At 49.6% G+C, this 25,146-nt stretch overlaps 2 protein-coding genes across 2 annotated transcripts in view; one reads left to right on the top strand and one right to left on the bottom strand.

The window, feature by feature from the left end:
* Nucleotides 1–747: 747 nt before the first annotated feature.
* Nucleotides 748–9,451, bottom strand: MRPS16 (mitochondrial ribosomal protein S16). The gene is made up of 3 exons (XM_073656745.1): nt 9,240–9,451; nt 4,808–5,068; nt 748–1,077 (listed from the first exon to the last, which is right to left on the bottom strand). Exons 1-3 carry the CDS (start codon nt 9,250–9,252, stop codon nt 926–928), a joined length of 426 nt encoding a protein of 141 aa, XP_073512846.1. The 5' UTR covers nt 9,253–9,451; the 3' UTR covers nt 748–925.
* A 96-nt stretch (nt 9,452–9,547) lies between these two features.
* VPS13D (vacuolar protein sorting 13 homolog D) overlaps nt 9,548–25,146 on the top strand; it is a 225,904-nt gene continuing 210,305 nt past the window's right edge. The window contains exons 1-5 of the mRNA XM_073655412.1: nt 9,548–9,752; nt 20,349–20,490; nt 23,081–23,158; nt 24,204–24,394; nt 24,792–24,872. Coding sequence (XP_073511513.1) covers nt 20,394–20,490; nt 23,081–23,158; nt 24,204–24,394; nt 24,792–24,872 — 447 coding nt within the window. The 5' untranslated portion in view covers nt 9,548–9,752; nt 20,349–20,393. The remainder of the gene's footprint in view (nt 9,753–20,348; nt 20,491–23,080; nt 23,159–24,203; nt 24,395–24,791; nt 24,873–25,146) is intronic.

Below are 25,146 nucleotides of genomic sequence, written 5' to 3' on the forward strand. Positions count from 1 at the left end.
GGCTCGGTGAGGGACTGTGCAGCAGAGCAAATAGGAGGTAATGGTAACCACATAAAATGCTACAGTTAAGAGGTTGATGCAAAAAAAAAAAAATAAATAAATCACAGAGGTGCATATAATCTTTTTAAAGGGAATCTGTCATCAGGTGTTTGCCACCTAATCTGGGAGCAGCATAATGTAGAGACAGAGAACCTGATTCCAGCAATTGGTCACTTACAGGGCTGCTTGCTGTAGTTTCATTAAAAATCATCAGCATTTGCTGCCATGTAGTCCTCCATATTCATGAGCTCTGTATAACCCTGCCCCCACCACTGATTTGCAACTTTTCTGTGTACGCTCTGCATAGGCATAAAATTGTGAATGAGTGGGGTGGGTGGGGTTATACAGGGCTCAGCATTTGAGAACTACTAGGTGTAATTTTCTCAATAGTACAGTAAATGACAAATTGCTGGAATCAGGGTCTGTGCTCATAAATTATGCTGCTCTCACATGGGGTGACAAAACCTGGTGCCAGATTTCCTTTACCATGACAGATTTTTCCATTCACTGTTTTTTTTGTGCATTTGCATCTTCTTTTTATTGCTTAATTTAATTAATTTTTCTTCATTTATTTAATTTTGTGTTGATGTGTGCATGGATTTTAAAAGGGGTTTTCTTTTTAGGTTTATCATATTGGAAGATGTGGTTATTCCTGCCAAGCTGCAGAATAATAATGAAATCTTTTTCAACAAATCCAGAACTAAAACATTTTCTCTGCACCGATTTTGAGGCGACGGGCAGCGTCTGTTCCCCCTTCTCCCACATGGATACCTGAGGGTACACAGACGTCGTCTCGGTTTTATTTTATACAAACACAAAAAGTGAAAAGGAGGAGATTCTCTGGACCCGGCTGGCACAGGAGCGTCCAATACAATAAAAATGTCTCTTAATTCAATCCACTAGGTTCTGGGGAATCTCTGGCCTCGGACTCCTCCTTTGGACTTTCTTCAGACTGTGCAGCCACCGTCTCCTTCGCTTTTCTTAACCTCTCGGCTTCTGTAATAGTCATTGGGTGCAAAGGAAAAAATCCAGCGAGTCCTATAACAGGAGGAAAAATGATAATGATATTATTCAACAATGGAAAATAGATAAAAAAAAACATATTAAACTTTCATACTCTATGACACGGATTTGCCTTCTCTTTCCATAACCCTCCTCCTTCCATTAATCCTATTAGGCAGTGGCACAACTTGAAGCGCGTGGGCCACGAGGCAAAAAAAATCTGTGACCCAACTATCCAGGGTCTTGTTTAGTAGACACAAAGGGCTATGAAAATTCAGCTCGCAGAGGTCCCACCCCACTGGTCACATGCAGCATTTCACCCACCGTGATCCTATACATCAGGGGATCAGCTAAAGAGCTGCACATGAAAATTCCCAGTCCCCCATTTACTAAAGGGGTTAATACATTTGTAAATGATAAAAGGAAACCCTGTTCTTAATTGGGGACAGACCAGAGTCTAAAAGGTGATGGTCCCATACTCCCCAGAATAATGTGCAGTTACATCCAGAAATATTTGGACAGTGACAAACGTTTTGGCATTTTAGCCTTTTACCAAAACATATTCAAGATAAAGTAATATAATCAGTATGGGCTTGAAGGGCAGACACTCAGGTTTAATTTTAGGGGTTTTTGCATCCTAATTGGAGTATGGGTTTAGGAATTACAGCTCTTTAATATGCAACTGGCTTTTTCAAAGGGAGCAAAAGTAATTGGACAATTATCTCAAAAGCTCTACAATGAGCTATATTCCCTTATTAATCCATCATTAGTTAAGCGGGTAAAAGGTCTGGAGCTAATTCCAGGTGTGGAACTTGCATTTGGAAGCTGTGTCTGTGAACCCATAACATGCGGTTAAAGGCGCTCTCAATGGAAGAGAAAACAGACCATTATTAAAATAAGAAAAAAAAAAAAAAAAAAAGAAGAGAAATCCATCAGATAGCAGAAATGTTAGGAATAGCCACATCAACAGCTTGGTACATTCTTAAAAAAGAAAAAGAAGAGCGCACTGATAAGCTTGGGATCTCAATAAGGCCTGGATGTCCATGGAAGACAACAGCTTCCATGGTGAAGAAAAACCTTTACAACATCCATCCAAGTGAAGAACACTCTCCAGGAAGTCTGTGTTTCAGTATTTAAAATCTACCATAAAGGGAAAACGTAATGAGAGCAAATACAGAGGGTTCACTACAAGGTGCAAACCATCATCAGCCTTAAAAATACAAAGGCCAGATTAGACTTTGACAAATAAACATCTAAAGAAGTCGCCCAGTTCTGGAAAAGCAAAACTAAGATCAACCTGCACCAGAACGATGGGAAGAAGAAAGTATGGAGAAGGTTGGAACGGCTCATGAGCCTTGGCACAGCATATCCTCTGTAACACATGGTGGGGTGTAGTGTGATGGCGCGGGAATGCATGCCTTCCTATGGCACTAGGTCACTGGTGGTTATTGATGACATGACCGAAGACAGAAGCAGCCAGATGAATTATGAAGTGTACAGGGGGATACCCTTCATTCAGAGCCAACCAAATGCAGCAAGGATGATGGACTTGGCTTCGCAATACAGATGGACAATGACTCAAAACATAGTGCGAAAGCAAAGAAGTGGAATATTCTGCAATGGCCGAGTCATCAACAGACCTCGGACCCATCGAGACACATTTCACATATTTAAGACAAAACTTAAAGCAGAAAGACCCCACAAACAAGCAACAACAGAAGTCAATGCAGCAAAGCCTCACAAAGGAGGAAGCTCAGCGTTCGGGGAGGTCCATGGCTTCCAGTCCTCAGGCAGTCATTGCCTGCAAAGGATTCTCTACAAAGTATTAAACATGACCTTTATATTTACGGTAAAGTTAATTTGTCCAATTACTTTATTTGATATTTTTGTTCTTCTCCATTAATTAGACCTGAAAGTCTATACTTCAATTGCACCTAAGTTGTTTCATTTTAAAACAAAAACTATGGTCTGCAGAGCTGAAATCATGAAGATTCGGTCACTGTCCAAATATTTCTGGACTAACTGTATACAATCCCTGGCAAAAATTATGGCATCACCGGGCTCGGAGGATGTTCATTCAGTTGTTTAATGTTGTTGAAAAAAAAGCAGATCACAGACATGGCACAAAACTAAAGTCATTTCAAATGGCAACTTTAGGGCTTTAAGAAACACTAAAAGAAATCAAGATTAAAAATGTGGTACTCAGTAAGAGTAATTTTTTTCAGACTAAGCAGAGGGAAAAAATTATGGAATCACTCAATTCTGAGGAAAAAAATATGGAATCACCCTGTAAATTTTCATTTCCAAAACTAACACCTGCATCAAATTAGATCTGCATCTAAAAAGGAGTGATCACACCTTGGAGAACTGTTGCACCAAGTGGACTGACATGAATCATGGTTCCAACACGAGAGATGTCAACTGAAACAAAGGAGAGGATTATCAAACTCTTAAAAGAAGGTAAATCATCACGCAATGTTGCAAAAGATGTTGGTTGTTCATAGTCAGCTGTGTCTAAAATCTGGACCAAATACAAACAACATGGGAAGGTTGTTAAAGGCAAACATACTGGTAGACCAAGGAAGACATCAAAGCGTCAAGACCGGAAACTTAAAGCAATATGTCTCCAAAACAGGAAATGCACAACAAAACAAATGAGGAATGAATGGGAGGACACTGGAGTCAATGTCTGTGACCGAACTGTAAGAAACCGCCTAAAGGAAATGGGATTTACATACAGAAAAGCTAAACATAAGCCATCATTAACACCTAAACAGAAAAAAACAAGGTTACAATGGGCTATGGAAAAACAATCGCGGACTGTGAATGACTGGATGAAAGTCATATTCAGTGATGAATCGCAAATCTGCATTGGGCAAGGTGATGATGCTGGAACTTTTGTTTGGTGCCATTCCAATGAGATTCATAAAGATGACTGCATGAAGAGAACATGCAAATTTCCACAGTCATTGATGATATGGGGCTGCATGTCAGGTAAAGGCACTGGGGAGATGGCTGTCATTACATCTTCAATAAATGCCCAAGTTTACATTGATATTTTGGACAGTTTTCTTATCCCATCAATTGAAAGGATGTTTGGGGATGATGACATCATTTTTCAAGATGATAATGCATCCTGCCATAGAGCAAAAACTGTGAAAACATTCCTTGAAAGAAGACACATAAGGTCAATGTCATGGCCTGCAAATAGTCTTGATCTCAAGCCAATTGAAAATCTTTGGTGGAAGTTGAAGAAAATGGTCAATGACAAGGCTCCAACCTGCAAAGCTGATCTGGCAACAGCAATCAGAGAAAGTTGGAGCCAGATTGATGAAGAGTACTGTTTGTCACTCATTAAGTCCATGCTTCAGAGACTGCAAGCTGTTATTAAAGCCAGAGGTAGTGCAACAAAATACTAGTGATGTACTGGAGTGTTCTTTAGTGTGTTTGTTTTTCATGATTCCATAATTTTTTTCCTCAGAATTGAGTGATTCTATAATTTTTTTCCTCTGCTTGGTCTGAAAAAAAAATTACCCTTACTGAGTACCACATTTTTTAACTTGATTTCTTTTAGTGTTTCTTAAAGCCCTAAAGTTGCCATTTGAAATGACTTTAGTTTTGTGCCATGTCTGTGATCTGCTTTTATTTTCAACAACATTAAACAACTGAATGAACATCCTCCAAGCCCGGTGATTCCATAATTTTTTGCCAGGGGTTGTATAAGCCATGCTTTTTTTCATATCCCATTTCTAGACCTAGTAATCACCGAATAACTTGGCCACCGGTTTGGTAATATGTGCTCCGCAAGCGAGCCAATATTTTATCCGATCTACGTTGAGGCTGAGCAGCTTCTCATTGTAGACATTAGGTAACGGGTCATATGTGCCAAGCTTGTCCAGGTGCTTCCCGTCCCGTGCCCGCTTGTTATGGGCAGCGACAATGCGATAATAGGGTCTATTAGCGCAGCCACCGAGAGCCATTCGGATCACCACGTAGCCTCCATGGTAACGCTTCAGGACCTGTGATGCTGAAAAATAAAAGATCACACACAAGTATTATAGTTTGTGTTATTTATACCCAAGACGTTGAAATAAAAGAAGTTAGAATATCCCTTAAAAGTTATGTTTGAAAACCACCTGTAGCCTACACATGGCTCTACTCTACCAAACAGATTTACAAAGCTCCCTCCAGCAGAATAGTGAGCGCAGCTCTGGAGTATTATACAGGATGTAACTCAGGATCAGTAATGTAATGTATGTACACAGTGACTGCACCAGCAGAATAGTGAGTGCAGCACTGGAGTATAATACAGGATAAGAAATGTAATGTATGTACACAGTGACTGCACCAGCAGAATAGCGAGTGCAGCTCTGGAGTATTATACAGGATGTAACTCAGGATCAGTACAGGATAAGTAATGTAATGTATGTACACAGTGACTGCACCAGCAGAATAGTGAGTGCAGCTCTGGAGTATAATACAGGATAAGTAATGTAATGTATGTACACAGTGACTGCACCAGCAGAATAGTGAGTGCAGCTCTGGAGTATTATACAGGATGTAACTCAGGATCAGTACAGGATAAGTAATGTAATGTATGTACACAGTGACTGCATCAGCAGAATAGTGAGTGCAGCTCTGGAGTATAATACAGGATGTAACTCAGGATAAGTAATGTAATGTATGTACACAGTGACTGCATCAGCAGAATAGTGAGTGCAGCTCTGGAGTATAATACAGGATGCAACTCAGGATCAGTAATGTAATGTATGTACACAGTGACTGCACCAGCAGAATAGTGAGTGCAGCACTGGAGTATAATACTGGATGTAACTCAGGATCAGTACAGGATAAGTAATGTAATGTATGTACACAGTGACTGCACCAGCAGAATAGTGAGTGCAGCTCTGGAGTATAATACAGGATAAGTAATGTAATGTATGTACACAGTGACTGCACCAGCAGAATAGTGAGTGCAGCTCTGGAGTATTATACAGGATGTAACTCAGGATCAGTACAGGATAAGTAATGTAATGTATGTACACAGTGACTGCACCAGCAGAATAGTGAGTGCAGCTCTGGAGTATAATACAGGATGTAACTCAGGATAAGTAATGTAATGTATGTACACAGTGACTGCATCAGCAGAATAGTGAGTGCAGCTCTGGAGTATAATACAGGATGTAACTCAGGATAAGTAATGTAATGTATGTACACAGTGACTGCACCAGCAGAATAGTGAGTGCAGCTCTGGAGTATAATAAGGATGTAACTCAGGATCAGTAATGTAATGTGTGTACACAGTGACTGCACCAGCAGAATAGTGAGTGCAGCTCTGGAGTATAATACAGGATGTAACTCAGGATAAGTAATGTAATGTATGTACACAGTGACTGCATCAGCAGAATAGTGAGTGCAGCTCTGGAGTATAATACAGGATGCAACTCAGGATCAGTAATGTAATGTATGTACACAGTGACTGCACCAGCAGAATAGTGAGTGCAGCACTGGAGTATAATACTGGATGTAACTCAGGATCAGTACAGGATAAGTAATGTAATGTATGTACACAGTGACTGCACCAGCAGAATAGTGAGTGCAGCTCTGGAGTATAATACAGGCTGTAACTCAGGATCAGTGCAGGATAAGTAATGTAATGTATATACACAGTGACTGCATCAGCAGAATAGTGAGTGCAGCACTGGAGTATTATACAGGATGTAACTCAGGATCAGTAATGTAATGTGTGTACACAGTGACTGCACCAGCAGAATAGTGAGTGCAGCACTGGAGTATTATACAGGATGTAACTCAGGATCAGTAATGTAATGTGTGTACACAGTGACTGCACCAGCAGAATAGTGAGTGCAGCACTGGAGTATTATACAGGATGTAACTCAGGATCAGTAATGTAATGTATGTACACAGTGACTGCACCAGCAGAATAGTGAGTGCAGCACTGGAGTAGAATACTGGATGTAACTCAGGATCAGTACAGGATAAGTAATGTAATGTATGTACACAGTGACTGCACCAGCAGAATAGTGAGTGCAGCACTGGAGTATTATACAGGATGTAACTCAGGATCAGTAATGTAATGTATGTACACAGTGACTGCACCAGCAGAATAGTGAGTGCAGCTCTGGAGTATAATACAGGATAAGTAATGTAATGTATGTACACAGTGACTGCACCAGCAGAATAGTGAGTGCAGCTCTGGAGTATTATACAGGATGTAACTCAGGATCAGTACAGGATAAGTAATGTAATGTATGTACACAGTGACTGCACCAGCAGAATAGTGAGTGCAGCTCTGGAGTATAATACAGGATGTAACTCAGGATAAGTAATGTAATGTATGTACACAGTGACTGCATCAGCAGAATAGTGAGTGCAGCTCTGGAGTATAATACAGGATGTAACTCAGGATAAGTAATGTAATGTATGTACACAGTGACTGCACCAGCAGAATAGTGAGTGCAGCTCTGGAGTATAATAAGGATGTAACTCAGGATCAGTAATGTAATGTGTGTACACAGTGACTGCACCAGCAGAATAGTGAGTGCAGCTGTGGAGTATAATACAGGATGTAACTCAGGATAAGTAATGTAATGTATGTACACAGTGACTGCATCAGCAGAATAGTGAGTGCAGCTCTGGAGTATAATACAGGATGCAACTCAGGATCAGTAATGTAATGTATGTACACAGTGACTGCACCAGCAGAATAGTGAGTGCAGCACTGGAGTATAATACTGGATGTAACTCAGGATCAGTACAGGATAAGTAATGTAATGTATGTACACAGTGACTGCACCAGCAGAATAGTGAGTGCAGCTCTGGAGTATAATACAGGATAAGTAATGTAATGTATGTACACAGTGACTGCACCAGCAGAATAGTGAGTGCAGCTCTGGAGTATTATACAGGATGTAACTCAGGATCAGTACAGGATAAGTAATGTAATGTATGTACACAGTGACTGCACCAGCAGAATAGTGAGTGCAGCTCTGGAGTATAATACAGGATGTAACTCAGGATAAGTAATGTAATGTATGTACACAGTGACTGCATCAGCAGAATAGTGAGTGCAGCTCTGGAGTATAATACAGGATGTAACTCAGGATAAGTAATGTATGTACACAGTGACTGCACCAGCAGAATAGTGAGTGCAGCTCTGGAGTATAATAAGGATGTAACTCAGGATCAGTAATGTAATGTGTGTACACAGTGACTGCACCAGCAGAATAGTGAGTGCAGCTCTGGAGTATAATACAGGATGTAACTCAGGATAAGTAATGTAATGTATGTACACAGTGACTGCATCAGCAGAATAGTGAGTGCAGCTCTGGAGTATAATACAGGATGTAACTCAGGATCAGTAATGTAATGTATGTACACAGTGACTGCACCAGCAGAATAGTGAGTGCAGCACTGGAGTATAATACTGGATGTAACTCAGGATCAGTACAGGATAAGTAATGTAATGTATGTACACAGTGACTGCACCAGCAGAATAGTGAGTGCAGCTCTTGAGTATAACACAGAATAGATAAGTGTGCATTAACCACTTTCTAGTTGACAGTTTCATCAAGTAGCCCCTTCATTACCTTTGACGTACTTGTACGTCAGAAGTTGAGTCCCAGCCTTTGCTGCGGGCTCGCACGCCAAGCCCGCATCTTTCCCCGCGCTTGATGGTTGCCTTAATCAGCCATCAAGTGCCTCTAACATCTGTGGGCAAAACGGCAAAAAGCTCCGCCTGTGGCTGTTAATCAGCTAAACGTTGCTGTCAATCATGGACAGCGGCATTTACGATGCGGCAGATGGAAGTGCGTCATTCCTCTCATCCAACCATCATGTGACTGTGGGGTGCCAATGGGTTGTCATGACAGTCGGGAGTCTGCTGATGCCCCCTGTGCCGGTCTTAGGAGCATATGAACGTCGGCTCGTGGCCAGCGTTCACAGGAGATAGTGATTTCTGCTATCTGTAGCAGTACTGATGTTCTGCTATGCACAGCACAAGCAATTGGATGATCCCAACTTCAAGTCTCCTAAGACTAATAAATTCAGCAAAAAAGTTTTAAATTATATGGAAAACATTATATATGGGGGACATTGTTCCCCCCAATACAGAGACACGTGAGCTGTATAGCGCAGAACTACAACTCTCAGCATGCACAGGTGACACACATACTCACATAAATGAACCATTGTAGAGTCTCGAGGCACAAGGAGCTCGGAGCTCACAGTCACCGTCAGCCCCTGAGGTATTAACCCCGCACAACCGTGTCACATCCGCACCGGACCAAGCTCCTCACGGACTGCCCTTCACTCTTCCGCTCTGTACGGACATAGGGCGCCGCCATTAACAGGAAGTCACTGATGCTAACCCGGAAGTAGTTGTCATGGGGACTGTACGATTTCCACCTTATGGGAACCGAAAGTCATTGTAAAAAGCCCAATCTCCTCCAGAGGGCGCCCTAACATCTGGCACCTAAACCTTCTATGACATTGACAGCCGGTTTATGCCCCACTTCCGGTAAACCACCGGAAGTGGGGCATTGTAGCCGGTGTTGGAGTGTGTCCGGCTAGTAGTTGTGCTGTACTGGAGTACTAACATGGCGCTGTGAGTGCGCAGCTCTTGTTACTGGGACATTACGCCTTCGGCTACACCGGGAGCTACGAGCTGGTGCTGGAGGCCGCGCTGATCGGTGAGTGGTGGCTTCACCTGACAGGTGGAGATGATGGCGGACGCGCCCCCTGGTGGGTGTCAGGGGCAGCGCACCGTTCATTACTGCGTGCACAGCGGGAGGGCGGACATTCACTTTTATTATTACTGTATCAACTGAAGAAAATCAAGTGCAAGAGAACAATGGCGACAGCGCATTCCTTCATCTCAGTTATTACAAGACCTATTGAAAGCAAAAGTACTGCGTGTATTGGTTGCTACAGGCAACGGCTCTGTCCGCACCACCACTTGGACGTATAGTAAAATACGCTGCTTTAAGTGTCAGCCCCGATAATGGCGGAGCAGGGGGAGGTAAGTGTTAGCCCCAGCCGGGGATTCAGCTGCCTGTGCTTACGTCACATTGACAGAGCGGAGGCTTCTCTTCCGTTATTTTCTGACAACGGAACGGGACTTCCAATGTCATTCTCATTGACAGCCGGATTCCCGCTGCCTAACTGCTCACTTAATATTTATAGAACTCAAGCAGTGGGAGATCTGCTGTGTGTACATCACGCAGGAGACACGGAGACTGCCGTGTGTGCATCACGCAGGAGACACGGAGACTGCCGTGTGTGCATCACGCAGGAGACACGGAGACTGCCGTGTGTGCATCACGCAGGAGACACGGAGACTGCCGTGTGTGCATCACGCAGGAGACACGGAGACTGCCGTGTGTGCATCACGCAGGAGACACGGAGACTGCCGTGTGTGCATCACGCAGGAGACACGGAGACTGCCGTGTGTGCATCACGCAGGAGACACGGAGACTGCCGTGTGTGCATCACGCAGGAGACACGGAGACTGCCGTGTGTGCATCACGCAGGAGACACGGAGACTGCCGTGTGTGCATCACGCAGGAGACACGGAGACTGCCGTGTGTGCATCACGCAGGAGACACGGAGACTGCCGTGTGTGCATCACGCAGGAGACACGGAGACTGCCGTGTGTGCATCACGCAGGAGACACGGAGACTGCCGTGTGTGCATCACGCGGGAGACACGGAGACTGCCGTGTGTGCATCACGCGGGAGACACGGAGACTGCCGTGTGTGCATCACGCGGGAGACACGGAGACTGCCGTGTGTGCATCACGCGGGAGACACGGAGACTGCCGTGTGTGCATCACGCGGGAGACACGGAGACTGCCGTGTGTGCATCACGCGGGAGACACGGAGACTGCCGTGTGTGCATCACGCGGGAGACACGGAGACTGCCGTGTGTGCATCACGCGGGAGACACGGAGACTGCCGTGTGTGCATCACGCGGGAGACACGGAGACTGCCGTGTGTGCATCACGCGGGAGACACGGAGACTGCCGTGTGTGCATCACGCGGGAGACACGGAGACTGCCGTGTGTGCATCACGCGGGAGACACGGAGACTGCCGTGTGTGCATCACGCGGGAGACACGGAGACTGCCGTGTGTGCATCACGCGGGAGACACGGAGACTGCCGTGTGGGCATCACGCGGGAGACACGGAGACTGCCGTGTGGGCATCACGCGGGAGACACGGAGACTGCCGTGTGGGCATCACGCGGGAGACACGGAGACTGCCGTGTGGGCATCACGCGGGAGACACGGAGACTGCCGTGTGGGCATCACGCGGGGGACACGGAGACTGCCGTGTGGGCATCACGCGGGGGACACGGAGACTGCCGTGTGGGCATCACGCGGGGGACACGGAGACTGCCGTGTGGGCATCACGCGGGGGACACGGAGACTGCCGTGTGGGCATCACGCGGGGGACACGGAGACTGCCGTGTGGGCATCACGCGGGGGACACGGAGACTGCCGTGTGGGCATCACGCGGGGGACACGGAGACTGCCGTGTGGGCATCACGCGGGGGACACGGAGACTGCCGTGTGGGCATCACGCGGGGGACACGGAGACTGCCGTGTGGGCATCACGCGGGGGACACGGAGACTGCCGTGTGGGCATCACGCGGGGGACACGGAGACTGCCGTGTGGGCATCACGCGGGGGACACGGAGACTGCCGTGTGGGCATCACGCGGGGGACACGGAGACTGCCGTGTGGGCATCACGCGGGGGACACGGAGACTGCCGTGTGGGCATCACGCGGGGGACACGGAGACTGCCGTGTGGGCATCACGCGGGGGACACGGAGACTGCCGTGTGGGCATCACGCGGGGGACACGGAGACTGCCGTGTGTGCATCACGCGGGGGACACGGAGACTGCCGTGTGTGCATCACGCGGGGGACACGGAGACTGCCGTGTGTGCATCACGCGGGGGACACGGAGACTGCCGTGTGTGCATCACGCGGGGGACACGGAGACTGCCGTGTGTGCATCACGCGGGGGACACGGAGACTGCCGTGTGTGCATCACGCGGGGGACACGGAGACTGCCGTGTGTGCATCACGCGGGGGACACGGAGACTGCCGTGTGTGCATCACGCGGGGGACACGGAGACTGCCGTGTGTGCATCACGCGGGGGACACGGAGACTGCCGTGTGTGCATCACGCGGGGGACACGGAGACTGCCGTGTGTGCATCACGCGGGGGACACGGAGACTGCCGTGTGTGCATCACGCGGGGGACACGGAGACTGCCGTGTGTGCATCACGCGGGGGACACGGAGACTGCCGTGTGTGCATCACGCGGGGGACACGGAGACTGCCGTGTGTGCATCACGCGGGGGACACGGAGACTGCCGTGTGTGCATCACGCGGGGGACACGGAGACTGCCGTGTGTGCATCACGCGGGGGACACGGAGACTGCCGTGTGTGCATCACGCGGGGGACACGGAGACTGCCGTGTGTGCATCACGCGGGGGACACGGAGACTGCCGTGTGTGCATCACGCGGGGGACACGGAGACTGCCGTGTGTGCATCACGCGGGGGACACGGAGACTGCCGTGTGTGCATCACGCGGGGGACACGGAGACTGCCGTGTGTGCATCACGCGGGGGACACGGAGACTGCCGTGTGTGCATCACGCGGGGGACACGGAGACTGCCGTGTGTGCATCACGCGGGGGACACGGAGACTGCCGTGTGTGCATCACGCGGGGGACACGGAGACTGCCGTGTGTGCATCACGCGGGGGACACGGAGACTGCCGTGTGTGCATCACGCGGGGGACACGGAGACTGCCGTGTGTGCATCACGCGGGGGACACGGAGACTGCCGTGTGTGCATCACGCGGGGGACACGGAGACTGCCGTGTGTGCATGCATCCCGCGGGGGACACGGAGACTGCCGTGTGTGCATGCATCCCGCGGGGGACACGGAGACTGCCGTGTGTGCATGCATCCCGCGGGGGACACGGAGACTGCCGTGTGTGCATGCATCCCGCGGGGGACACGGAGACTGCCGTGTGTGCATGCATCCCGCGGGGGACACGGAGACTGCCGTGTGTGCATGCATCCCGCGGGGGACACGGAGACTGCCGTGTGTGCATGCATCCCGCGGGGGACACGGAGACTGCCGTGTGTGCATGCATCCCGCGGGGGACACGGAGACTGCCGTGTGTGCATGCATCCCGCGGGGGACACGGAGACTGCCGTGTGTGCATGCATCCCGCGGGGGACACGGAGACTGCCGTGTGTGCATGCATCCCGCGGGGGACACGGAGACTGCCGTGTGTGCATGCATCCCGCGGGGGACACGGAGACTGCCGTGTGTGCATGCATCCCGCGGGGGACACGGAGACTGCCGTGTGTGCATGCATCCCGCGGGGGACACGGAGACTGCCGTGTGTGCATGCATCCCGCGGGGGACACGGAGACTGCCGTGTGTGCATGCATCCCGCGGGGGACACGGAGACTGCCGTGTGTGCATGCATCCCGCGGGGGACACGGAGACTGCCGTGTGTGCATGCATCCCGCGGGGGACACGGAGACTGCCGTGTGTGCATGCATCCCGCGGGGGACACGGAGACTGCCGTGTGTGCATGCATCCCGCGGGGGACACGGAGACTGCCGTGTGTGCATGCATCCCGCGGGGGACACGGAGACTGCCGTGTGTGCATGCATCCCGCGGGGGACACGGAGACTGCCGTGTGTGCATGCATCCCGCGGGGGACACGGAGACTGCCGTGTGTGCATGCATCCCGCGGGGGACACGGAGACTGCCGTGTGTGCATGCATCCCGCGGGGGACACGGAGACTGCCGTGTGTGCATGCATCCCGCGGGGGACACGGAGACTGCCGTGTGTGCATGCATCCCGCGGGGGACACGGAGACTGCCGTGTGTGCATGCATCCCGCGGGGGACACGGAGACTGCCGTGTGTGCATGCATCCCGCGGGGGACACGGAGACTGCCGTGTGTGCATGCATCCCGCGGGGGACACGGAGACTGCCGTGTGTGCATGCATCCCGCGGGGGACACGGAGACTGCCGTGTGTGCATGCATCCCGCGGGGGACACGGAGACTGCCGTGTGTGCATGCATCCCGCGGGGGACACGGAGACTGCCGTGTGTGCATGCATCCCGCGGGGGACACGGAGACTGCCGTGTGTGCATGCATCCCGCGGGGGACACGGAGACTGCCGTGTGTGCATGCATCCCGCGGGGGACACGGAGACTGCCGTGTGTGCATGCATCCCGCGGGGGACACGGAGACTGCCGTGTGTGCATGCATCCCGCGGGGGACACGGAGACTGCCGTGTGTGCATGCATCCCGCGGGGGACACGGAGACTGCCGTGTGTGCATGCATCCCGCGGGGGACACGGAGACTGCCGTGTGTGCATGCATCCCGCGGGGGACACGGAGACTGCCGTGTGTGCATGCATCCCGCGGGGGACACGGAGACTGCCGTGTGTGCATGCATCCCGCGGGGGACACGGAGACTGCCGTGTGTGCATGCATCCCGCGGGGGACACGGAGACTGCCGTGTGTGCATGCATCCCGCGGGGGACACGGAGACTGCCGTGTGTGCATGCATCCCGCGGGGGACACGGAGACTGCCGTGTGTGCATGCATCCCGCGGGGGACACGGAGACTGCCGTGTGTGCATGCATCCCGCGGGGGACACGGAGACTGCCGTGTGTGCATGCATCCCGCGGGGGACACGGAGACTGCCGTGTGTGCATGCATCCCGCGGGGGACACGGAGACTGCCGTGTGTGCATGCATCCCGCGGGGGACACGGAGACTGCCGTGTGTGCATGCATCCCGCGGGGGACACGGAGACTGCCGTGTGTGCATGCATCCCGCGGGGGACACGGAGACTGCCGTGTGTGCATGCATCCCGCGGGGGACACGGAGACTGCCGTGTGTGCATGCATCCCGCGGGGGACACGGAGACTGCCGTGTGTGCATGCATCCCGCGGGGGACACGGAGACTGCCGTGTGTGCATGCATCCCGCGGGGGACACGGAGACTGCCGTGTGTGCATGCATCCCGCGGGGGACACGGAGACTGCCGTGTGTGCATGCATCCCGCGGGGGACACGGAGACTGCCGTGTGTGCATGCATCCCGCGGGGGACACGGAGACTGCCGTGTGTGCATGCATCCCGCGGGGGACACGGAGACTGCCGTGTGTGCATGCATCCCGCGGGGGACACGGAGACTGCCGTGTGTGCATGCATCCCGCGGGGGACACGGAGACTGCCGTGTGTGCATCCACCCCGCAGGAGACACGGAGACTTCTGTATGTACATGCATCCCACAGGAGACACGGAGACTGCTGTATGTACATGCATCCCACAGGAGACACGGAGACTGCTGTATGTACATGCATCCCACAGGAGACACGGAGACTGCTGTATGTACATGCATCCCACAGGAGACACGGAGACTGCTGTATGTACATGCATCCCACAGCAGACACGGAGACTGCTGTGTGTACATGCATCCCACAGGAGACACGGAGACTGCTGTGTGTGCATCCACCCCGCAGGAGACACGGAGACTTCTGTATGTATATCACACAGGAGACACGGAGACTGCTGTATGTACATGCGTCCCACAGCAGACACGGAGACTGCTGTGTGTACATGCGTCCCACAGGAGACACGGAGACTGCTGTATGTACATGCGTCCCACAGGAGACACGGAGACTGCTGTATGTACATGCATCCCACAGGAGACACGGAGACTGCTGTATGTACATGCATCCCACAGCAGACACGGAGACTGCTGTATGTACATGCATCCCACAGGAGACACGGAGACTGCTGTGTGTGCATCCACCCCGCAGGAGACACGGAGACTTCTGTATGTATATCACACAGGAGACACGGAGACTGCTGTATGTACATGCGTCCCACAGCAGACACGGAGACTGCTGTGTGTACATGCGTCCCACAGGAGACACGGAGACTGCTGTGTGTACATGCGTCCCGCAGGAGACACGGAGACTGCTGTGTGTGCATGCGTCCCGCAGGAGACGCGGAGACTGCTGTGTGTGCATGCATCCCGTAGGAGACGCGGAGACTGCTGTGTGTGCATGCATCCCGCAGGTGACGCGGAGACTGCTGTGTGTGCATGCATCCCGCAGGAGACGCGGAGACTGCTGTGTGTGCATGCATCCCGCAGGAGACGCGGAGACTGCTGTGTGTGCATGCATCCCGCAGGAGACGCGGAGACTGCTGTGTGTGCATGCATCCCGCAGGAGACGCGGAGACTGCTGTGTGTGCATGCATCCCGCAGGAGACGCGGAGACTGCTGTGTGTGCATGCATCCCGCAGGAGACGCGGAGACTGCTGTGTGTGCATGCATCCCGCAGGAGACGCGGAGACTGCTGTGTGTGCATGCATCCCGCAGGAGACGCGGAGACTGCTGTGTGTGCATGCATCCCGCAGGAGACGCGGAGACTGCTGTGTGTGCATGCATCCCGCAGGAGACGCGGAGACTGCTGTGTGTGCATGCATCCCGCAGGAGACGCGGAGACTGCTGTGTGTGCATGCATCCCGCAGGAGACGCGGAGACTGCTGTGTGTGCATGCATCCCGCAGGAGACGCGGAGACTGCTGTGTGTGCATGCATCCCGCAGGAGACGCGGAGACTGCTGTGTGTGCATGCATCGCGCAGGAGACTCGGAGACTGCTGTGTGTGCATGCATCGCGCAGGAGACTCGGAGACTGCTGTGTGTGCATGCATCGCGCAGGAGACTCGGAGACTGCTGTGTGTGCATGCATCGCGCAGGAGACTCGGAGACTGCTGTGTGTGCATGCATCGCGCAGGAGACTCGGAGACTGCTGTGTGTGCATGCATCGCGCAGGAGACTCGGAGACTGCTGTGTGTGCATGCATCGCGCAGGAGACTCGGAGACTGCTGTGTGTGCATGCATCGCGCAGGAGACTCGGAGACTGCTGTGTGTGCATGCATCGCGCAGGAGACTCGGAGACTGCTGTGTGTGCATGCATCCCGCAGGAGACTCGGAGACTGCTGTGTGTGCATGCATCCCGCAGGAGACTCGGAGACTGCTGTGTGTGCATGCATCCCGCAGGAGACTCGGAGACTGCTGTGTGTGCATGCATCCCGCAGGAGACTCGGAGACTGCTGTGTGTGCATGCATCCCGCAGGAGACTCGGAGACTGCTGTGTGTGCATGCATCCCGCAGGAGACTCGGAGACTGCTGTGTGTGCATGCATCCCGCAGGAGACTCGGAGACTGCTGTGTGTGCATGCATCCCGCAGGAGACTCGGAGACTGCTGTGTGTGCATGCATCCCGCAGGAGACACGGAGACTGCTGTGTGTACAGTACAGACCAAAAGTTTGGACACACCTTCTCATTTAAAGATTTTTCTGTATTTTCATGACTATGAAAATTGTACATTCACACTGAAGGCATCAAAACTATGAATTAACACATTTGGATTTATATACTTAACCAAAAAGTGTGAAACAACTGAAAATATGTCTTATATTCTAGGTTCTTCAAAGTAGCCACTTTTTGCTTTGATGACTGCTTTGCACACTCTTGGCATTCTCTTGATGAGCTTCAAGAGGTAGTCACCGGAAATGGTTTTCACTTCACAGCTGTGACCTGTCAGGCTTAATAAGTGGTATTTCTTGCCTTATAAATGGGGTTGGGACCATCAGTTGTGTTGTGCAGAAGTCAGATGGATACACAGCTGATAGTCCTACTGAATAGACTGTTAGCTGCTTTTTTCTTGCCATAATACAAATTCTAAGTAGAGAAAAACGAGTGGCCATCATCATTACTTTAAGAAATGAAGGTCAGTCAGTGCGAAAAATTGGGAAAACTTTGAAAGTGTCCCCAAGTGCAGCTGCAAAAACTATCAGGGGCTACAAAGAAACTGGCTCACATGAGGACCGCCCCAGGAAAGAAAGACCAAGAGTCACCTCTGCTTCTGAGGATAAGTTTATCCGAGTCACCAGCCTCAGAAATCGCAGGTTAACAGCAGCTCAGATTAGAGACCAGGTCAATGCCACACAGAGTTCTAGCAGCAGACACATCTCTACAACAACTGTTAAGAGGAGACTTTGTGCAGCAGGCCTTCATGGTAAAATAGCTGCTAGGAAACCACTGCTAAGGACAGGCAACAAGCAGAAGAGACTTGTTTGGGCTAAAGAACACAAGGAATGGACATTAGACCAGTGGAAATCTGTGCTTTGGTCTGATGAGTCCAAATTTGAGATCTTTGGTTCCAACCACCGTGTCTTTGTGCGACGCAGAAAAGGTGAATGGATGGTCTCTACATGCCTGGTTCCCACCGTGAAGCATGGAGGAGGAGGTGTGATGGTGTGGGGGTGCTTTGCTGGTGACACTGTTGGGGATTTATTCAAAATTGAAGGCATACTGAACCAGCATGGCTACCACAGCATCTTGCAGCGGCATGCTATTCCATCTGGTTTGCGTTTAGTTGGACCATCATTTATTTTTCAACTGGACAATGACCCCAAACACACCTCCTGGCTGTGTAAGGGCTATTTGACCAAGAAGGAGAGTGATGGGGTGCTACGCCAGATGACCTGGCCTCCACAGTCACCAGACCTGAACCCAATCGAGATGGTTTGGGGTGAGCTGGACTGCAGAGTGAAGGCAAAAGGGCCAACAAGTGCTAAGCATCTCTGGGAACTCCTTCAAGATTGTTGGAAGACCATTTCCGGTGACTATCGGTGAATGTGAATAGCGGTATCAGAGCGCCAATAACAGGGCAAAAATTAATTAAAATGACTGATTTATTAATACACACAACGCGTTTCGGTGGACAAGGCCACCTTCATCAGGTCACCTGATGAAGGTGGCCTTGTCCACCGAAATTCGTTGTGTGTATTAATAAATCAGTCATTTTAATTAATGTTTGCCCTTTTATTGGCGCTCTGATACTACTATTCACATTCACCGATTGTCTTTCTCCCCCTGCTGGGGTGCGGTAGAGCTGGCTTTATTTACCTGTTCAACCACCTGTGGGATGAAGTTAACTAAGACTTACTACCCTAGTTTCCAAGCTGTGCTGCCCTAACCCCTCTGGAACACTGCCGTGAGTGTTGGTGAAGCTGGGCGTCCATCTCGGCGGTATGCGCAACTAACCTGATCACGTGACCCACCACCGTGAGATCAGGATCTGTGAATGCCGCTGCAAGCAGATGACAGCCACCAACAGAGCAGAGCTTGTGCAGCTTTACACTGGGGTTGTGCAGAGGTGCACAACTCCATAAGGTTAGTAGCCATTCCCACACCCCTCTACAAATTGCATTACTGAGTCACCCATTGCGCCCTGTTCTCTCCTTTTTTACATTTCCGGTGACTACCTCTTGAAGATCATCAAGAAAATGCCAAGAGTGTGCAAAGCAGTCATCAAAGCAAAAGGTGGCTACTTTGAAGAACCTAGAATATAAGACATATTTTCAGTTGTTTCACACTTTTTTGTTAAGTATATAATTCCACATGTGTTAATTCATAGTTTTGATGCCTTCAGTGTGAATGTACAATTTTCAAAGTCAAGAAAATACAGAAAAATCTTTAAATGAGAAGGTGTGTCCAATCTTTTGGTCTGTACTGTACATCCATCACACAGGAGACACGGAGACTGCTGTATGTACATCCATCACACAGGAGACACGGAGACTGCTGTATGTACATCACATAGGAGACTCTGAGGCATACGGTGGGTGCCTGCTGTTTTATGCAGCCAGAACTTGCCTCTAACAGCAGTGATCAGAGCAATCTTTGATTTCTTCTGTTTAACTCCTTAAATGCCGCTTTCTGTCTCTGACAGTGGCATTTAAAAGGGGGCCTGCCATTTCAGTTGCCCATTGTCCCCCCCCCCCCCTCCCCCACCATGGCAACCTTTGATCCTGTCGCTGCCATTTTGCCACTTGTGTGCAGCCTGGACGATCATTTTTACTATATTCTCTGATCAAACAATCGCAAAGTCAAGTTCCATAAGGGACTAAAAAATACCATTTTTTTAAAAAATAAAATGAACAGACATAAAAGTTTGAATCGCTCTTCTCTGCTTCGTTTAAAAATAAAGTAAAAACTAAACATGTCTGGTGTCGCCGCTTCTGTAAAAGTCTGATCTATCACTCCACCGCTCCCCTTCATTTTCATTTTTTTCCACATTTTCCATGTTTAGTTTTTGATTATTCTTGTTCTCCTAAAAGATGATTGAACTCATACAGCTTTTTTTGTTTTTAGGCTTCCACTATGAGCACATGATAGGAGAAGCCCCCCGCAGTGGCCATGTTGGAGGGGTTGGTAGCCTGGGTGTTGAACACCTATTTGGGCAAATATGTCAATAACCTGAACACAGACCAGTTGTCTGTAGCCCTGCTGAAAGGTAAAGTGTGATTGTGTCTGTCCTCTGTGTATGCTAATCAATGATCGCTCATGAATATTCATTAGAGGCGTCACCCCTGACCAGTCCTTGTAGAATAGATAGTACAGCAGCTTCCTCTACATGCTGACCGGCCTTGTGACCGTATACACGGCTAGGCAACTCTGGACCTGATTCATTCACCCTCAGAAGCCCACACCTTAACCGTATCGCTACAGGACTAGGTGTCTTGTGGCTTCTTGTCCTGCTGTTCTATTTAACCCCACCCCCACCACTGATTGGCAGCTTTCTGTCAATATACAGTGTACATAGAAAGCTGCCAATCAGTGTTTTGGGTGGGGTTATACCAGGCTCAGCATTTTGACCACTGCTAGATCTGCAGTAGAGAAAATAGTTACTTACTTCGCGGGTTTCCCCGGAGGAAGCTGATGGCGAAACACGCGTCAGGGTGAGGGGACACTGGATCGTCCTCATTGCACAGCTGTGATCTTTTCCCCAACTACCCATAGGTAATCTTGACTCATCCTGATGGAATTTTATAAGTAATCTCACCAAAGTAATGCACATGGGTTTTGGTGAACCCTGACACCAATTATTATATCATTCTGCTCCCTCATACAGATATACCACCTTGTCTTGTGACCTAGCAGTTGATTTCAGCATTTAGCCTTTAGCTCTGGCTCATGGTGTCAGAATATACTGCTATGGAGTTTTCTTTGATGTGTATTTCTGATATTCAATTACATTGTAGTTGGTCACAGGGATCAAAATATTAGGCCATAGATAGGGGGGGTCACAGTACCCTAAACATTTTGACACCCTATTTATGTATGTATTTCCTTCATTGTGGGTAAATCTTTTCTGTCCGTCCCTATATGGTATTCTGTTTTTTTATTCTGTTTTTATCATTATGGTTCAATAAAGATAATTGTTTTTATATCATGGATCACTTCACTACTCAGTCCCTGGCACCATGAGTCTGAGTACTGACCAAATACTGAACCTGTGAATGTGGTTTTAGTATTAGATCCAGGTCAGAACCAGACATATTGCCAAGATATGCCATAAATGTCTGCTAGATGCGGGTCCCACCACTGGAACCTGCAAATGTCTTGAGTTTGGGGCACTGTTGGGGGGCTGTCAGAAATGGGGAGGAGGCGGACATGGATACATGTGTCTCTCCATTCCTTTTTCTAGACCAAACAGAACTTTGGTTACACCAAGATTTCTGATCCTTTTCTGTGAAATGTAATGGTGACCAGTGTCAGGTACATCAGGAGCCTTCCCACTGTACCCAACTGTTGTGCACCTTATTATGGGGTACACGACTGTAATAATAACCTTGGGTGGGATCTGCTGTTCCAGACATCTCTAGTTGTCCCGCCCCGTGCCGGCAAAATTGTCCCGCCCCGTGCCGGCAAAATTGTCCCGCCCCGTGCCGGCAAAATTGTCCCGCCCCGTGCCGGCAAAATTGTCCCGCCCCGTGCCGGCAAAATTGTCCCGCCCCGTGCCGGCAAAATTGTCCCGCCCCGTGCCGGCGAGTGTTCTGATTGGCTGGCTGTAGAATGCTGCATCTGCAGTCATCTTATAGATGGAAACATCATTCCGACAGGACAGGTCGGCTGAGCGAGGGACATGGCTTCAATATTATGTGGACCCTACTCAGGGCCGTATTTACCTCTAGGCATCGGAGGGGGGGTGGGGGTGCAATGAATGAGATAGAAAAGAAAAAAAAAGTAGTTTCCCCCTGCTTCACAGCTGGACCCAAGTGTCAGGATCATCATTTTTATTTGGGGGATATGGGAGGGGGTGGAGGTTCAGGAGGCGCTTACATCCTGTCTTTTCTATTACTGCCTCCTGAGGTCGGGATCCTGAGAATCCATGTTCAGGTGGCCTTTCAGTAGCTAGTCCGGGCATCCACACTGCAGGGTCCTATTGACTATCCTGGTCCTGATTAACCCCAAAAGAGTCCTGAGTCACAGATCTGGGATGCCTTGGACCAGCCATCTTTGTCTCCTGACTCGTTTCCTCTTTTACGATTCATCAGTGGAAAAAAATCCTCTTGACAGCTCAAACAGGACTTTGATGCAGCAGACAGGCTAACATTGGGCTGTGTGCTATGTGCTGGTGCACCTTGGTTATTTAACACACAGACCTCAGGCCCACCTGGTACAAATTGCATCATGTGCTATTCTGGTCCAATTAACAGGCCTGACTAGTGCAAGTATATAGCATGCAGCTCCTGTACGGACACAACACAGCTGCACATTACCAGCTTGTCCTGTCTATGGCGACTCTAAGCTTATATATGGGGGACAGATATGATCAGGACTGATCCACGGATGACTGGAATAGATTGGAAGCAGCGGGCATTCTCTACGCACAATATCAGAAGTGCATGAGAAATCCCTCTATAAACCTTCCTGTCACTACTGTCATCTGCATGCTCTGTACTGGATATATCCCGTTACTGGTTTAACCCTACGTGGTGCCGAGTCACTTTCAGGGCGGGCTAGTTCTATATGAAGTCGAGGATGACAATGCAGGTTCTTCTCAGATCTGTTACCTAACCCTTCTGTCGATGTGTTCATAGGGGCGGTGGAGTTGGAGAACCTGCCCTTAAAAAAAGATGCCTTGAAAGAGCTGGAATTACCCTTCGAAGTAAAAGCAGGTATTGTATGAAATGTGATCACCGGGCATATGAGATCAGTGACCATCCTGCCGTAATGTGACACGGGCAAACTGTGACATTCATGGCGCGCACAGCTGACGTTTAGTTGACACGTTTTGACGTCCTATTTGTGAAGATTTCTGACCAAAAGAATCTAGAGAGGCCATCTGCACCGATTAGGGGCTTGTTTTTAGGAACCATGAGGACATTTTGTACTGCCGGCTACACAAAAGCCAGTTAAAGAGAATCTGTTGCAAGCTTTTCGCCACCTAGTTTGAGATCCGCATAATGTAGGGGCAGGGACCCTGATTCCAGCAATGTAACTTTCTGGGCTGCTTGCTATAGCTTTGATAAAATCACAGTTTTATCAGCAGGATATTATCACTAGAGGACTAGTAAACCTGCTGCCATTTAGTCCTCTATATTCATGATCTCTGTATCACCCCACCCCCACCAGTGATTGGAAGTTTTCTGCCTATGCACAGTGTACACAGAAAGCAGCCAATCAGTGGTGTGGGCGGGTTTATACAGAGCTCGGCATTCAGAGAACTGATATATCTGCAGCAGAGAAAAGTGTCATTTTAGCAAAACTGTAAGTGACACATCACTGGAATCAGGCTCTCTGCCCCTGTATCACGCTGCTCTCAGATGGGGCAGCAAAAACCTGGTGACAGATTCCTTTAAGGAGTGATCGATGCATGCAATCATGTCTGTACCTAGTTACATGTGTACTGCCTCCACCTCAGTCATCGCAGCTCCCCATCTACTATGGTCATCCCACTATGTCCTAGCCTTATCCCACGCGCCTGTGATTAAACCTTTATACTGATGGGATGATACATACACACCACTGTATGTGGCAGCATCCGAGATCTTCTGATCGGTGGGATGTGGGTGTCACATTCCCACCAATCAGACATTGATGGCCTAACCATAGATTGTGACTCTCCATAGGAAAGGCTATAGTAGTGGCCAAACCCTTTAAATGCTAAATTCCACATTATATTGGTGCCCCCAGTTCAGTACATCCACCGTTTTCTTCTAGGCTTTATTGGAAAGATCAGAATCCAGATCCCTTTTTATCGTCCACATTTGGATCCTTGGGTCATCTCCATCTCCAGGCTTCATCTAGTCGGATCTCCTGACAGGCAAGAAGACTTTGAGGAGTTGAAGGAAAAGTTACTGGAGTGCGCACACAAGAAAGCTCTGCTGAAAGCGCTGGAGGAGAAATGGAAGGTAAGTGAGGGCTGATTGTATCCACTGGATCTTCAGGAACAATTTCCATGCCAAACATGTCTCGTCTACGGCAGTGCGACCACTAGGACCCCCATCAATATTGAGAATGTGCCTATGGACTCTCTCTCTAAAGGTTTTCCCATTTCAAAGATTATTACTCCATAGGGATGCAAAAAAGAAAGAAATAGACTGCTGTTTACAGGATGTCCAACATTAGAGAATTCGGTGACTGAGATTTCCACCTACTGGGTAGTACAAGAGCCTTACCCAAGGGTGCTATGAATCCTCATGCTTCAGCTCATTTTTAAGATTTTCCAAATTGCGCTCCCTACTAATCCATTCTGACCTCTGTGCAGTTTCTCCATGTTTTTTCTCGTACTCTTTTTTTTTTTTGCAGAGCGAACAGGAGCAGAAGGGAGAATCCTACTGGTATTCTGTCACGGCCTCCATTGTGACCAGAATTGTGGACAACATTGAAGTAAGCGGAGACATGTTCTCAAACCTTTTTCTCTCATCACTCATCGCTCCCTAACTCCTGCCCCCTGGAGTTGTCCTGAGGTCCAGCGTTCATTGAAATCCCATATATCACCCAGGGGTTGTGTATGCACATTATGTCACTAGAGCAGGGGTGGGAGATTAATTTTCACGAGGGGCCACATGAGAGACTGTGACTGTTGTGGAGGCCGAACCAATAGGCTGAAATTAATTCTGCTCAATATTAATATATTCATTAGAATTATTTCATATTAATA

Source organism: Phyllobates terribilis, unplaced genomic scaffold (genome assembly GCF_046119375.1).
Source record: "Phyllobates terribilis strain yellow unplaced genomic scaffold, ASM4611937v1 Scaffold_12__6_contigs__length_324123572, whole genome shotgun sequence".
NCBI classification, from domain to species: Eukaryota; Metazoa; Chordata; class Amphibia; order Anura; family Dendrobatidae; genus Phyllobates; species Phyllobates terribilis.